At 37.1% G+C, this 13,931-nt stretch overlaps 1 protein-coding gene and 1 pseudogene across 1 annotated transcript; one reads left to right on the top strand and one right to left on the bottom strand.

The window, feature by feature from the left end:
• Positions 1–1,583: 1,583 nt before the first annotated feature.
• Positions 1,584–10,872, top strand: LOC149848529 (cell division protein FtsZ homolog 2-1, chloroplastic-like). The gene is made up of 8 exons (XM_090011796.1): positions 1,584–1,817; positions 2,149–3,012; positions 4,156–4,455; positions 5,523–5,613; positions 7,469–7,593; positions 9,310–9,402; positions 10,381–10,446; positions 10,529–10,872. Exons 2-8 carry the CDS (start codon positions 2,272–2,274, stop codon positions 10,664–10,666), a joined length of 1,554 nt encoding a protein of 517 aa, XP_089867922.1. The 5' UTR covers positions 1,584–1,817; positions 2,149–2,271; the 3' UTR covers positions 10,667–10,872.
• Positions 10,873–10,937: 65 nt separating this feature from the next.
• On the bottom strand, positions 10,938–11,727 carry LOC149848528 (pentatricopeptide repeat-containing protein At2g22070 pseudogene; annotated as a pseudogene).
• Positions 11,728–13,931: the final 2,204 nt, after the last annotated feature.

The raw sequence follows: 13,931 nt of genomic DNA, 5'->3' as shown, positions 1-13,931 counted from the left end.
AAATCACATTTATTATCATTGCATTGTATTGCACTGTTCTATGTGTTTGCACGGGCGCGAGTCTCGTGATGGCTCTCGCAGGGGTAGATGTGAGTTGTTGTCTTTGTTTGAATGCTGAATTGCAAATTAAAGAAATAGAATAATAATAATCTAATAAAAAGAAAAGAATAATATAATGTATTTTTTAAGATATCTCATCGAGAGTACGGGACTTTTGGAGTTGCAGTTTTGAAAAATGATGAAGATACAAAAACTACGTGTGTATTGTTGGTGCCCCTGAACCCGATATTGAAGTTCTTCTTCTAGCCACAGTTTTAGGGAGAAACTGCCATTTTGCCTGGGAGTGGTGTGTAGACAGAACTGTTATTTTGGTATACCAAGAAAAGTAACACTTGTAGATGGGTGGTCCCTGGTGTCCTCGACATTAGATGGGTGGTCTAATATTCCGAAGGTTATTTTGGTCGAGTGCTAAGTTTGGAACTCAATAATAAAATACAAATTATGTGTGAAACTACCTTGAGAACCTAACTTGACTTCGGGGATTTTACCCGTTTGATGTATCCGCGGACAATGAAAATTAAAAAGAAAAACTTAAATTATGTACATTTAATAGGGATATGTATATGAAAAGAAAGTTTTAATAAGATATAATAATTTACTAATACATTGCACTGAAGCCATACATATTTCTGTTATGCATTAAATCATGCATGTTTACATGTTCCCTTAAATGTTAAATGTTGGTGAATGCTTAATGTTGTTCACTAATGCATGTTAAATGATTGTATTGCTTAAATTGTGATTTCTGTTATTTATTAAATATTCTCTTATACTTAATAATTGTTTTTAATATATGAATGTTTGATCGAATTACGAATTTATCATAATTACATACTTCTAAAATATTGCATGAATTCTTATCTGTATTCTTTATGCTCATTTGATTCATTAGGGGGATTCATACGCAATTTTTTTTGGATTTCTGACCCTCTATTTCTGTGGTTTTTTGCAGCTGCAGAGGATCAGTGAAACGATTCACTTCTGAAAGAACTACGAGTGCTACACGTTTTCTAAACAACTTTACTGATGAACAACGTAACTCAACTTTTTCTTTACTTTTTTTTTACATTCAATTGTTTATGCATTCTGAATTTTCTTATGCAATTGTCTCGAGACTTATCATTAATTATTCAATAAAAATTTGGTTTGGTTTGCTATAGATAATAAATATAAAATCTTTTGTAGTTGGTTGAGTTATGTAATGGTGAGTAAAACTATAAAGAATTTGGGTCTCAAAAAATATTTTTGCTTAAAAAAACACATAGTTACACATGTCCTGTCTCAACAAGGTGACCCCCATTTTTCCCATGCACTGTAGGTGAGTTGGGCTTAGGGTCTGGGTACGCCTAAACACGCTTACCGACATGAATGCCTCGACTCTTGTCGCTGTCCACTTGGAGCCCACCTGAACAGCTGTAATCTCTTTTGTAAAATATTTTTTTTCGATAGAGAAAGCTGGGTTAAACAGACACGTACCAGTTATACAACCATATACCATCGGGATTGGGATTCTAACTTGCAACGTCCCAAACACAGTGACTGGGGCTAATTGTTCCTGCCATACAAGCCGAGCCCCCGTTGGTCCTTTTCGAAACATTGATTGAACTAAAACCCTCTTTTTGCTCACATCCACCGAACGAAGACAGAGACCCTGTTCTCCACCGAGCAGCCAAAACCCATCTCCATTGTTCTCATACCTCCCTAAACCCCTCCCAATGCTGCCGAAACCACTCACCCATTTCGGTTTTTCTTAGAAGGTAGGGTTTCCTTTTTTCTATTTCTCCAATACCTATTTCCTCTTTTTGTCTCTTTTTTCTCCCTCATTTGATGGTTGGTAGTCTTCAGAGTAAAGAATGAGTTCTTCTTTTGTCTTGGATTGTTTTTTGAAAACAATGCTTTACATTCTGTCTTATTATCTGTGAATTTTCATTTTAATTTTGTGTTGGAAACAGATTTAGTGGACTAATTTGGACTATGAGCATTTTTTTTAATTTTTTTTTCTGTTGGTGCTTGTTCATTTTAAGTACTGATTCTGTTTTTCATGGTTTTTGCTGCTGCTGTTGATGTTGGTTGGACGGTTTCTTGCAGTTGTTGAGAGAATGGTTGATGATGTGCTTGAAGAAATTGGAGATTTAGGGTATAAACAATAATTCCAAGGTTTTTCCTTTGTTGGGGTGTTCACATTTTTGTTCCTGGTTTTGCCCATCAACAATGGCATCCCAAATTTCGTGGTTTACGGCTTCAACAGCCGGTCTTTCATTGCCGGATTCTTCCTTGTACTCGAGAGCTTTTTACAAGCATCCAAAGGGTTCGAATCTTCATGGAGGAATTCAATTTGCTGCCACGGACAGTCAGAATCCAGCTGGGTTGGTAGTTTCCAGTCGCTTGAGTGTCTTGAGAAGAGATGATGTGTTGATGATGGCTGTTGAGGGAAGGAATGTGGTTAGGGGAACTCGAAGGAAGTCCGCTCGAAGTTTGAAGTCCCATGGAGCAGGTGTCGTCTCCGCTACACATACACCTTACAACAACAAGGACCCTTTTCTGAAACTGCATCCTGAAGTTTCAATGCTGAGAGGTGAGGGGAACAATACTGTTAGCAGCCCGAAGAAGGATAATTCTAGTGTTCTTGATGACACGTTGAGAGATGACACTCTTTCAAACAATTATAATGATGCGAAGATCAAAGTTATTGGTGTTGGAGGTGGTGGTTCAAATGCTGTGAATAGAATGATAGAGACTTCCCTGAAGGGTGTCGATTTTTGGATCGTAAACACAGATGTGCAGGCAATGAAGATGTCGCCTGTGTATCCGGAGAATCGGCTGCAAATTGGGCAGGAGCTAACTAGGGGACTTGGTGCTGGGGGTAATCCAGATATTGGCATGAATGCTGCTAAGGAGAGTAGGGAGTCAATTGAGGAGGCAGTGTACGGTGCCGACATGGTTTTTGTAACGGTAAGGTTCTTTACTGTTTATAGTGTTTTTCACCATCACTTTATGCTAATGGCATTCTCATGTAGTCAAGCAATTGTTTTATCGCACATGCATCTGTTTTAATACCCTGAACCGTAAGAAGAAAAGGACTGTATTTTGATTATCGTTGCAATATCATTTTTTTTTTGGAAATTCTAACTATCCTTTCACTTGTTGATTATCATTGCTGGTTCTGTGGAACTGTGTGTTCTATGACTGATAAACAATTCTGTCCATATGTCATTGTTATGCAGTATTGGCACTGGTTTTCTAGGGCATAGAACTCTCTCGATCAATTTATGTTGAATGACCATTAGACTGTGTTGTCTTACTAGGGGACCTGATATGAATAAAAAATAACTTTCCTTATGTATTATATGTTTGGTTGAAATATCTAGAGATATCGACCTGTCAAATTTTATGATCTATTCAAGTTTTAAGGAACATAGAACCATGGACTTGTTCAGTTTAGTGATGTCGTGTTGATGTGAAGAGACCGCAGACTACTTGATTTAACAAAAAAAATTGAAACTTCTAATAGGATATTCCTTGGGTAAGACTGAGAATATTACTGAGAGTTAGTTTGTTGTTTGAGGCCTGAATTTTGTTTTTTAACAGCAATGTCTTTTACAACAGAACAGCTGATTTGTTCTATTTTCAATCCCATGCAACCATTTTGTGTTGATTCTTCCTGGTGGGTTATGTTTTTTGTTAATCTAGTAACATATTTACAATTTAGTGGTACTGGTACAAGTTCACCAATTTTTTAAAATATATTATCTGGAGTGTTGGGCCTTTTAGATTTCTTTGCTGAACTTCCTTCTGCAGCTTGTTTTGAAACCTCTGTGCATCCGGATATTCAACAACCATTACAAACTTTAGGCACACCAGTGGATACATTTGTTCATTGCTTCTGTTTTTTCCTTTGTTCTCATGCTCTGTTCATTATGTCTTTTTTAACAAGTCTTGAAATTCATAACAGTTCTCTTGTACAAAATTCCCCATGTTAAATTCTGGGCACAGTTTCACATGCTTCTTTGATACTAATAATGATGTGAAACATGTGACAGGAATTTTCTTGAATGCATTTGTTGTAATTCTTTCTCATCTACCCACAATATGCAGGCTGGAATGGGTGGTGGGACTGGGACTGGTGGTGCACCTGTAATTGCCGGAATTGCAAAATCAATGGGTATCCTGACTGTGGGGATTGTTACTACCCCATTCTCTTTTGAGGGTCGAAGACGAGCTGTTCAAGCACAGGAAGGAATTGCAGTTTTGAGAGATAATGTTGACACACTAATTGTCATACCAAATGATAAGTTGCTGACAGCTGTTTCCCCATCTACTCCTGTGACAGAAGCATTTAACTTAGCTGATGACATACTTCGGCAAGGTGTCCGTGGTATCTCTGATATAATCACGGTATGCACTTTCTGAAAATTGTGTATAACAATTTAATGCACTAGCATTATTAACTATTGGCTTAGTTTCACCCATAAAGTTTTGCAGGGCTGGGTGTTGTGATTCATGCTATTGATTATGTGAATGCTTGCTGATAACGGGTATTACCAAGTTGTTCATGTTCCTGTTTAACTATTTGTTATGATGAGTTTTCTTTGCAACGTCGCCTACACCAGAACCAAAATGTGGGTGCCAATTTGTTAGCTTTTACATCTGTATCCAATTCTGATTATATGGAGTTCGGTAATGCCTATGTCCTGCCTGAAACTGACCCACTTGTATCCATATTTTGTGGTTTTATTCTATTCAGATTGTTGTTACCTCTTTGTCCCAGGTTCGACCCCCACCGGGCGTGCAGGTTCCTTTAACTGGTGGGCTCAATAAGGGCTTGCGTGTTGGTGAACCCACCTGGGGTTTACTTCACAGAGAGGCGGGCCTGTTAAGTGACCCATTCTCAGTGAGGGTTCCTAATCCTCACAAAAAAAAAAGAGAAAAAAGGAAAAAATATGTTCATCATGTTGCATTTTTTCTGGAACTTACAATTGGCTATTATACACCTCATCTAACCAAATAAAAAAATCTGCTCTCTTATTCAAATAAATGTGGAGGTATTTGGAAATAAAAGAGAGTTCTGATATTAATCCATTATACATGGAGTGAAATACAATCCCAGTCATGGCATCTGAATTTATCCAACCAAGTTCAGATTGGAGTCTAGAGAAATTTTCTACTTAATATGATAGTAATATGAGGACTGCATGAAGGACAAAGGAATTGTATATTTGGAAGTAGTTGTTAATTCCTTTGGGGAAATTTTCTAGAAAATGATGGTTTGCTTCTGTGTTAAACCAAAAAGTAAAAAGAAAAAAATGATGGTTTGCTTCTATAGTTGCACTAGAAACATGGATTTATTCTGTATGCTAGAGACAAATTATTTGGATTCATTTCTTGATTTAATTTTTTTTTTGCGATGTACATAACGGGAAAATAAATGTGGTTTGTATTTACTGAGTTTATCTGCTCTCTAGATTCCTGGTCTGGTTAATGTTGATTTTGCTGATGTGAGGGCTATCATGGCAAATGCTGGTTCCTCTTTGATGGGGATAGGAACTGCAACAGGTGAGCGGACTACCTTATTATTTTTTCTCCTTAAATGTTAAAAAGTGTGCATTCAACCTGTGTCTCTTCTTGACGTTTTCCTCTCAATGTACCTTAGGCCATCAGTCTTTGGTTTTGTAGTGACCTTTTACAAGGAGTAAGGACAGAAATTCATTGATACTCGTGAAAATTTCTTATGATTGTGCTTCTCTTCTTGTAAAGAGAGGTGCTTCATATCCAGTGAATAGATCTGCTTTAAGATGCGAAAAGTCAATAGCATGCTAATAGTGTCATCTATTGTACCATTTTAAGTGCACAACATATTTAGCCACTCCCTATAGTGTTTCCCTACCTGATAAAGTTTCCATATATAAAAGGAAATTCCATAAATGGGGTCTAGGTCATTTCCTGTTTGTGTGCAATACTTAGATTTAATTAAATAGTATCAAGTTTGTTTTAAGTATTGTTAAATGTTGAAATAACTTTTAGTGACAAATTTGTATCCATGTTTCTTTTTTCCAGTTGAAATATTGCTTTACAAAATGTCAAAAGGAAGATTATTCACAGGTTTAATAGAGTATCAAGTGAATAATCCCATAACCTACATGTCATACCATAAAGAAATTCTGTTTCTTTCATTTTTACATGTGATCTTAAACATGCTGACGTGCATATGCAATCAATGCACAAGTATTGTTTGCTTCAAGGTGTGATATTGCATTACTTATTGCATATAGTATTACCTCTTTAAAAGGAAAGATAGTAAACTATTTTTAGTACATGCAAATGGAGCATGTCATTATGGGATATATAAGCAAGACTCCTGAGCATTGTTGAACTGCGGTTTTGCTGATTTAAGAGCATGCTCACCATCTTGCTGGAAAATTAATGCGGGTCAGAAATTGTTCCATGCCCTGCTGGCTGCCCTGGAAATGACGTAGCAAATGAGTGAATCTTGCTACTAAGGGAAGCGGGGGGCGGGAGGTGGGGGTGTTTACAGCACAGTGTGGTGAAAGGTTGTTTCTTGTGTTTTTTAACTTGTTTTATGAATATAGCAAGCTTTTTTCTTCTTTCAACAAGGAGGTTTCCTTCTGGTACATCACCCCTGAAACTAGGGCTGTCAATGAGTTCAGTTTGTACTGGGTACCCAACCCGACCGGACCCGAACCCGAATTCTCAGGTATGGGTATGGAAAGTGCCAACCCTAATAATATTCAGGTCGACCCAATCCTGACCCGAGCAATATGCCGGCCAGGTTTGGGTCATGATTTTTTCCAGGTACCCAACCTGACCCAGCTTTTTTGCTGGGTACCCAGTCTCACCTGAATATTTATATGTATTTTTAATAAAAATAATTTTTTAAATTATACGTGTCTGAGTTTGAGATTCTATTTTCGTGAACCAACAAAACCTGAACCCGGTGATATGGGCAGATCCGGGTCAACCCTGACCCAACCCATTGACATCCCTATCTGAAACCACCTCTGGTAATAATTAGACTTCCAGGCACATGGAAACGTGAGAATCCTGACTAGTAGCGTGTTTCAAAATCAGATGTCAAGACGCAAAGCTATTTAATAGGCTGTTCAGTATTTGCAAGAAAAAGTTATGATACATTAACATGTCAACACACTGTGAACAGGCAGTAACTGACAAGTAACAACTAAACATAAAGAGTTCTTGGCATACACTCGCAGCTGTATGGACGTGCATTATTCTTATACATTGAGCATTTAACAATATGCTAGAAAATATTGTATGCATGCATCATTTCCTATAAATCCTTTGATTTGGAAATATGTATTATATTGTTTCCATGAGGTTTGGTTTTCAGTAATCTTGATGCACTTGCTGGTATATCTGTTGCTCTCCTTAGGCAAGACACGGGCCCGAGATGCTGCACTGAATGCCATTCAGTCACCTTTGCTGGACATTGGCATTGAACGAGCTACTGGGATTGTTTGGAATATAACTGGGGGAAGTGATCTAACATTGTATGAGGTCTCTCTCTCTCTCTCTCTCTCTGACATTCAATATAACTGGGGTTGTTTGGAATATGGAGCCTACCATCTCTAGTCCTTTTCAGATTGTCAAGGCTTATGTTTATTGTGTTTCAATTAGCATTTCTTTAGCAGTACTGATGGCTTTGGTGTATGTCCTGGCTGGTGTTGTGGGGGACTGCTATTTAATTCCATTATCCTGATTATGGGGCCCAAATCCAATACCCCATTCCAGCAGTCATAGGCAGGTGTCAGGTGTGCCTAAGGGAATGTGAAGATATGTAGCTTTAGATATTGTAGTTGAGCTTCATTAGAGTTCCACTAAAGGTCCCTCGATGTTCCTAGTGTAGATGCAGGCATGTTACATAGTTGATCATTTATAAGGTTTTGGGGCAGCCTGCATCATACTCTTCTTTCTTGAGGAGATTTGATATGTGCTGTAGTGTCCATTCCCAGTTTACAAATTCAGAACTTCATTAGTTGGTCTAGGCACATCTTATGATCTATTTATTCAGTTGTTTTGATTGCACAGAGAGCTGCAACCTTAGGATTGTGGGACTTAGGGGAACCTGAACATTTGGAAAATGGCTCCATTGAGTCCCGCATCGGTTATAGAATTAATTCCTATTATTATGAAACCCATATGAGATACGGAAGAATAGGCTTTTCTCTTTTTTAAATTGCATTGACTGTGAGAGGTTGCAGCTGCATAGATTGTTTGAATAGTTCCTACTATCATCAACCAAGGAGAAAATATGAATGGGCATGGGGTAATAATTCCATATTAATCTGAACCAGATGTTTACAGTGCTTCTATGTTCCCTCAAGGGTATGCTACATGCCCAACATGAGGTCATGTTCAGTGTTTCTTTCAAAGCTTTTAGGTGGTTTAGATTCAGAGTTACTGGAAGCTTCTTAAATAAGTGGGAAGCTCGCTTCTCGAAAACTCGTTTCGGAAGAGCGATACTCCTCGCTTCTGAAACTTGATGGGAATCTTGATTCTCCTATGCTTTTTACATGCTTCATATATTCTTCTTATATGTTTTCTTACTCTACTTTTCATGTGTTTTGTGTTTCCTCTCGCACTTCTCACTTACTTCCATGTTCTTTCTTTAAATTGGCAATCATCATTTTTAGGTTTTGTTAAAAATTTAATCTTTACAGTAAAAAAACATGAAATTTAAGAATAGTCACTTTTATTTTAGTTTTTATTTGTGTTCTATTTTGATTCCCATTCAATTCTTATATTGCTTTTTTTATTTCTCGCTTCCCGCTTCCTATAAATTTTAAAATGCATCGCTTCTTGCTTTCACTTCCCGTATCGTTTCCCACTTTCGCTTCCTAGTCTAACAACCTTGGTTTAGAACAACATTTCGTTCATTCACTAATTCATTCTTTTTGTTCTTTTGACATCACACAACCATCTTCACCCAGTCTTAGGTGGTAGGTTTTGAGCTCTGGCAGATGCTCTCTGCAAGATTATTTTCTTTTAATTTCTTTCTAGTCTCTTTCTGCTCCAGGGTGCCTCCTTAGCAGCTATATTCTTCTGCCTTCATCTGTTTTCCTTTTCTTTTGGCAGTTGTTTTTTGTTTATCTTGCTTTTTGTGAATTTTCAATCTTGCAGCTAATTAAGTGCTTAATTTTCATGAAGTCTTATCTTTCCCTCGATCTCCAACGAGTGAATTATGTTATACTTTATTTTTCTGTGAAAATGCAGGTAAATGCTGCTGCAGAAGTGATATATGACCTTGTAGATCCAACTGCAAACCTAATCTTTGGTGCGGTTATAGACCAATCACTCAGTGGACAAGTGAGTTGGTGAATAACTATTTGCTGTTTTACCCCTTTCTTTCTGGAATTTCTGCTGCTGCTTCCAATGTAGAGAAATGCTTAGAAGTTAGAATCTATAGTATCAATGATTAATGAGTCATGCATTCTCAAATGAGTGCTATAGTTCTTCTAAAGACTAACAATTCTATCTGGATTTGTGTCAATAGACATTCTTTTATGGTTCTTAATCAAAATTAGTTGCTCTCTTCTTGTTTTTTTAATATTCATGTCTTGTTTTAGTTTGTTTGAATGCCTTTTCAAAGTTCAGATTCTTTAATCAATCTTAGACTAGGTTATTGGCGATGGATTTGTAAAGGCATCTTACCCATGTATGTTGATGTGCCTGAGTTTGACTGGTAACTTAGTAATTTCTTAGTATTAAATCATACATTGGTGCTTGAGATTGATAGAATTTCTTCCAGGATATCCGTCATGATTTAGGTAGAGCTTGGGTAATATAACTAAATGCTATGATGCTTGGAGCCAGATCACCTGTTACTTTAAAGCAGTCACCGATATCGCTGATATTTTGAAAATATCGTGATATTATCGGTAATTTCAAGGTTGCCAATAATATCGGAAATATATCGCAATATCTTCAAAATATCAGCAAATAAAAAATATCGCGATATTTTTTGAGATTTTTTTTATTTTAAGTTTGCATTTTCTATTTTTTTGGTTATTTTATATCTTAAAACCTTTAAAACATGTTTTTTTTAAAGAAAAATAATACAAAACTTATTATTTTCTTAGGTTTTTTGTTGTTATTTATATTTTTTTCAATTTTTTAAACTCCCGAGATTTTCCCGAGATTTATCAACTTTTGAAAATCTCTCCGAGAAATACCTTCGCCGAGAAATTACCTTTAACGATACAAGTCACTATGCTTTAAAGTAACTATTACTGTTTTTGGTAATACATTTCAAGTTGATGCCAAAATACAAGTTATTGTTTTCAGGTGAGCATAACTCTCATTGCTACTGGATTCAAACGCCAAGAAGAAACTGAAGGCCGGCCTGCATTGGTACTGTTTTGTGATCTCTCTCTCTCTCTCTCTCTCTCTCTCTCTCTCTCTCTCTCCAACATATTTTACCTATAAAATGCAGGGAACCCATCAGCTAGCTCATGGGGATGGCAGCCTTGGAATAAATCGCAGATCTTCCTCAGCCTTTGTGGAAAGCGGTTCAGTTGAGATTCCTGAATTTCTCAAAAAGAAAGGACGATCACGCTCTCCACGAATTTGAACCTGTTAATTTGTGTATATCTTTGATTTTTTTTAAATTTCTGCCATTAACAAGAAAATGGGATCCTGTTGGAACCTATAGTTCCTCATAACAAAATCATAACAGCATAAAGGCCTTCTGTTAATGCTGGTTTTGTTTATTTTGAGGCACACCATGCTTTGAATATACATATGTCAAGGATAATATGCAATAGAAAACTTTGGGACTATATTGGTTTCACATGAACAAGAAGTTTGATTTGCTTGAAGTAATGGAAAGAATAAATTGTATCCTAAATCACCAATAGTCTACAAGAATATGACCCATCTGCGAAATGATGATATCTACTGTGATCCCTAACAATTATATGTCTTCCAACAATTTTAGATATGAACTTTGTTGCTGAATGGTAATCGATACAGATCCTTATATTCTTTATAATGATTGGTTTCTCATTTGGCATGATGATGAGAGCAAATGCTAGGGCAATTCGCTCACTGTGATACTGAAGAAGCCTCTCTTTCAAACAGTCTTCGTAGGGAACATAACCTGCTACCTTCATTTGATGGGAAAGGCTCTCAAGCTTCTCATAAATTTCTTTCTTCTGAGGATGAGAGAAGTCCTCTGCACCAAAGATATGAGTTGTGTTATTCACATCTACCCAACTATAGCCAGGTAATTTCTTCACCTTAATTCCCCTAATCATCTTTCTAACACTCTTCACATCCTCCCACTTCCCTACTGCTGCATATAAATTGGAAAGCAAGACGTGGGTTCCATTGTTCTCTAAGCTTCATGAGTTTTTCTGCAGCGAGCTTACCTCTTTCAATATCACCGTGGATCCTGCATGCCCCCAGAAGTGAACACCATGCAAATGCATTAGGCTCTGAAGGCATCATGTTAATGAATTCTTCTGCTTCCCTAAGTCGACTGAGCAGGTCAATGACACATGCATAATGCTCATCTCTAGGCATCAAACTGAACTTAGACATTGAATTGAAATAACTGAGGCCCTCATCCACTAATCCAGCATGGCTGCATGCAATGAGCAGATTTACAAAAGTAATCTCATTAGGTTCCATTCCTCTCGAGATCATTTTGTCAGGCTATTCTATAGATTCCTTGCCATAACCATGCTGTGCAAACACTCCTATGATTGCATTATATGCAATCTGTTGGATCCTGGATCTCATCAAACACTTGCAGAGATGAATCAAGAAGCCCAGATTTTCCATATCAAGAAGAATTGTGGAAACAAATGGGTCAGCTCCAAATTGTGCCTTGATCACTTGGGCATGAAGCTGCTTTCCCTGTTTAAGTGCAGCTTGGCTAGCACAAGATTTTAGCAAGCTAGAGAAGGTAAATTCATTAGGAGCAATACTGCACCTACGCAAGTCAAGGAAAATATTCACAGCTTTCTCAATTTCATCATTTTCAGCAAACCCATCCATCAGCGAACTGCAGGAAATAACATTAACCATCTGAGAGTCCATTGAAAACAGAAGAGATGCACTTTGCATATCACCGGCCTTTGAGTACATATCAATCAGAGAATTACCAATAACAAGATCTGATTCAAACCCATATTTGATCACACTACCATGTATTGATTTTCCTGTCTGCAAACTGTTTAGCCCTCCACATGCACTCAAAAGGGGTTTGGTGTAGTGGGATGGGCAGGTGGTCTAAATTCAAATCCCATGGGCGTCACCCATTGTGAAAGCCAAAGTGTGGAGACTCTCTGGGGGCAAGGGGTAAGCGCAAGGAGTTTTACGCTGCCAAGACAATAACCATAAGTACGGCAGGCAGAACCAACCTGGCTAGGTCTCTTGGGGGCGGTTTCTCCATGAAAATAAAAATTAATATAATAATAAAGTAACACAAGGATTGTACCACTCGTCGAATATGTCCAACATCCACTTAAATCCATAATTGTAGGTTTTTTATGTGAATTTAAACCTTATGAACTCGCAAAAATTTATTTGCAAAATTTAGGTGAAATTGAAACCACCAAAATCAAAACTATCATAGTCTTTCACATATATTTCATGAAATCGCAAAAATATATGTATGAAACTCTATTTACCACTAAATTTGCAAATATCATATTTTTCGTATATACTTTCCGAAATAACATAAATTTATGTGTAAAACTGCACTTATCACTTACCACTAAATTCGCAAATATCGTACTTATTCACATATACGACACGATATCACATAAATTTATAACATTGTTTCATTAGGTTAGCCACTTGGAACATAGGATCTTTAACTGGTAAGTTGGTAGAGTTAGTAGATGTTATGTGTAGGAGAAAGATCGATATTTTATGTCTATAAGAGACCAAATGGGTAGGTGAGAAAGCAAAAGTGATAGAACCTTGGGGATATAAGATTTGGTATACAGGAATAAATAGGAATAGGAATGGAGTAGAGATTGTTATGAGTCGTGAGTTTATAGATAATGTAGTTGAGGTTCGTAGGAAGGGTGATAGGATTTTACTTATTAAATTAGTATTAGGTACGAATATTATTAATATTATTAGTGTTTATGCACCTCAAGTAGGTTTAGATGATTCCATTAAGCGTCAATTTTGGGAAGATTTAGATGGAGTAGTACAAGGGATATCTTATGAAGAAAGGCTTTTCATCGGCGGTGACCTTAATGGGCATGTAGGCATTAGTAGGGATGAATTTGAGAGTATCCATGGAGGCTGTGGTATAGGAGAAAGAAACGAAAGTGGAGAAAGGATTTTAGATTTTGGTTTGTCCTATGATATGATCTTAGCAAACACTTGGTTTAGGAAGATGGAGTCTCACCTAGTAACATTTAAAAGTGGGGTTAATACGAGTCAGATAGATTTTTTCCTACTTAGAAAGAGAGATAGGGGTTGTTGCATCGATTGTAAGGTTATACCGAGAGAAAGTGTAGCTACACAACATAGAGTCTTAATTTTAGATCTTAGAATTAGACAATACCGCAAAAGGGATAGACATATGATAGATCCTAGAATTAAGTGGTGGGCACTGAAAGAAGCTAAACAAGGAATGTTTGTAGAGCAGGTAGTTAAGGAAGTTGATTGGTGTCTCGAGGAGGATTCAGAATCTATGTGGAATAAGATAGCGGGTGGCATGAGAAAGGTGGCTAAGGAGGTATTGGGTGAGTCTAAAGGCGGTGCACCGCTAGGTAAGGATACATCGTGGTGGAACGAGGATGCCAAATTAGCTATTAAGGTTAAAAGAGAGTGTTATAGAAATCTAAGTAAAAATTGTGATAATGAGAATT

Source organism: Nuphar pumila, chromosome 1 (assembly GCF_984573655.1).
Source record: "Nuphar pumila chromosome 1, dmNupPumi1.hap1.1, whole genome shotgun sequence".
Classification (NCBI taxonomy): Eukaryota; Viridiplantae; Streptophyta; class Magnoliopsida; order Nymphaeales; family Nymphaeaceae; genus Nuphar; species Nuphar pumila.
This window is presented reverse-complemented; position numbering and strand designations above follow the sequence as displayed.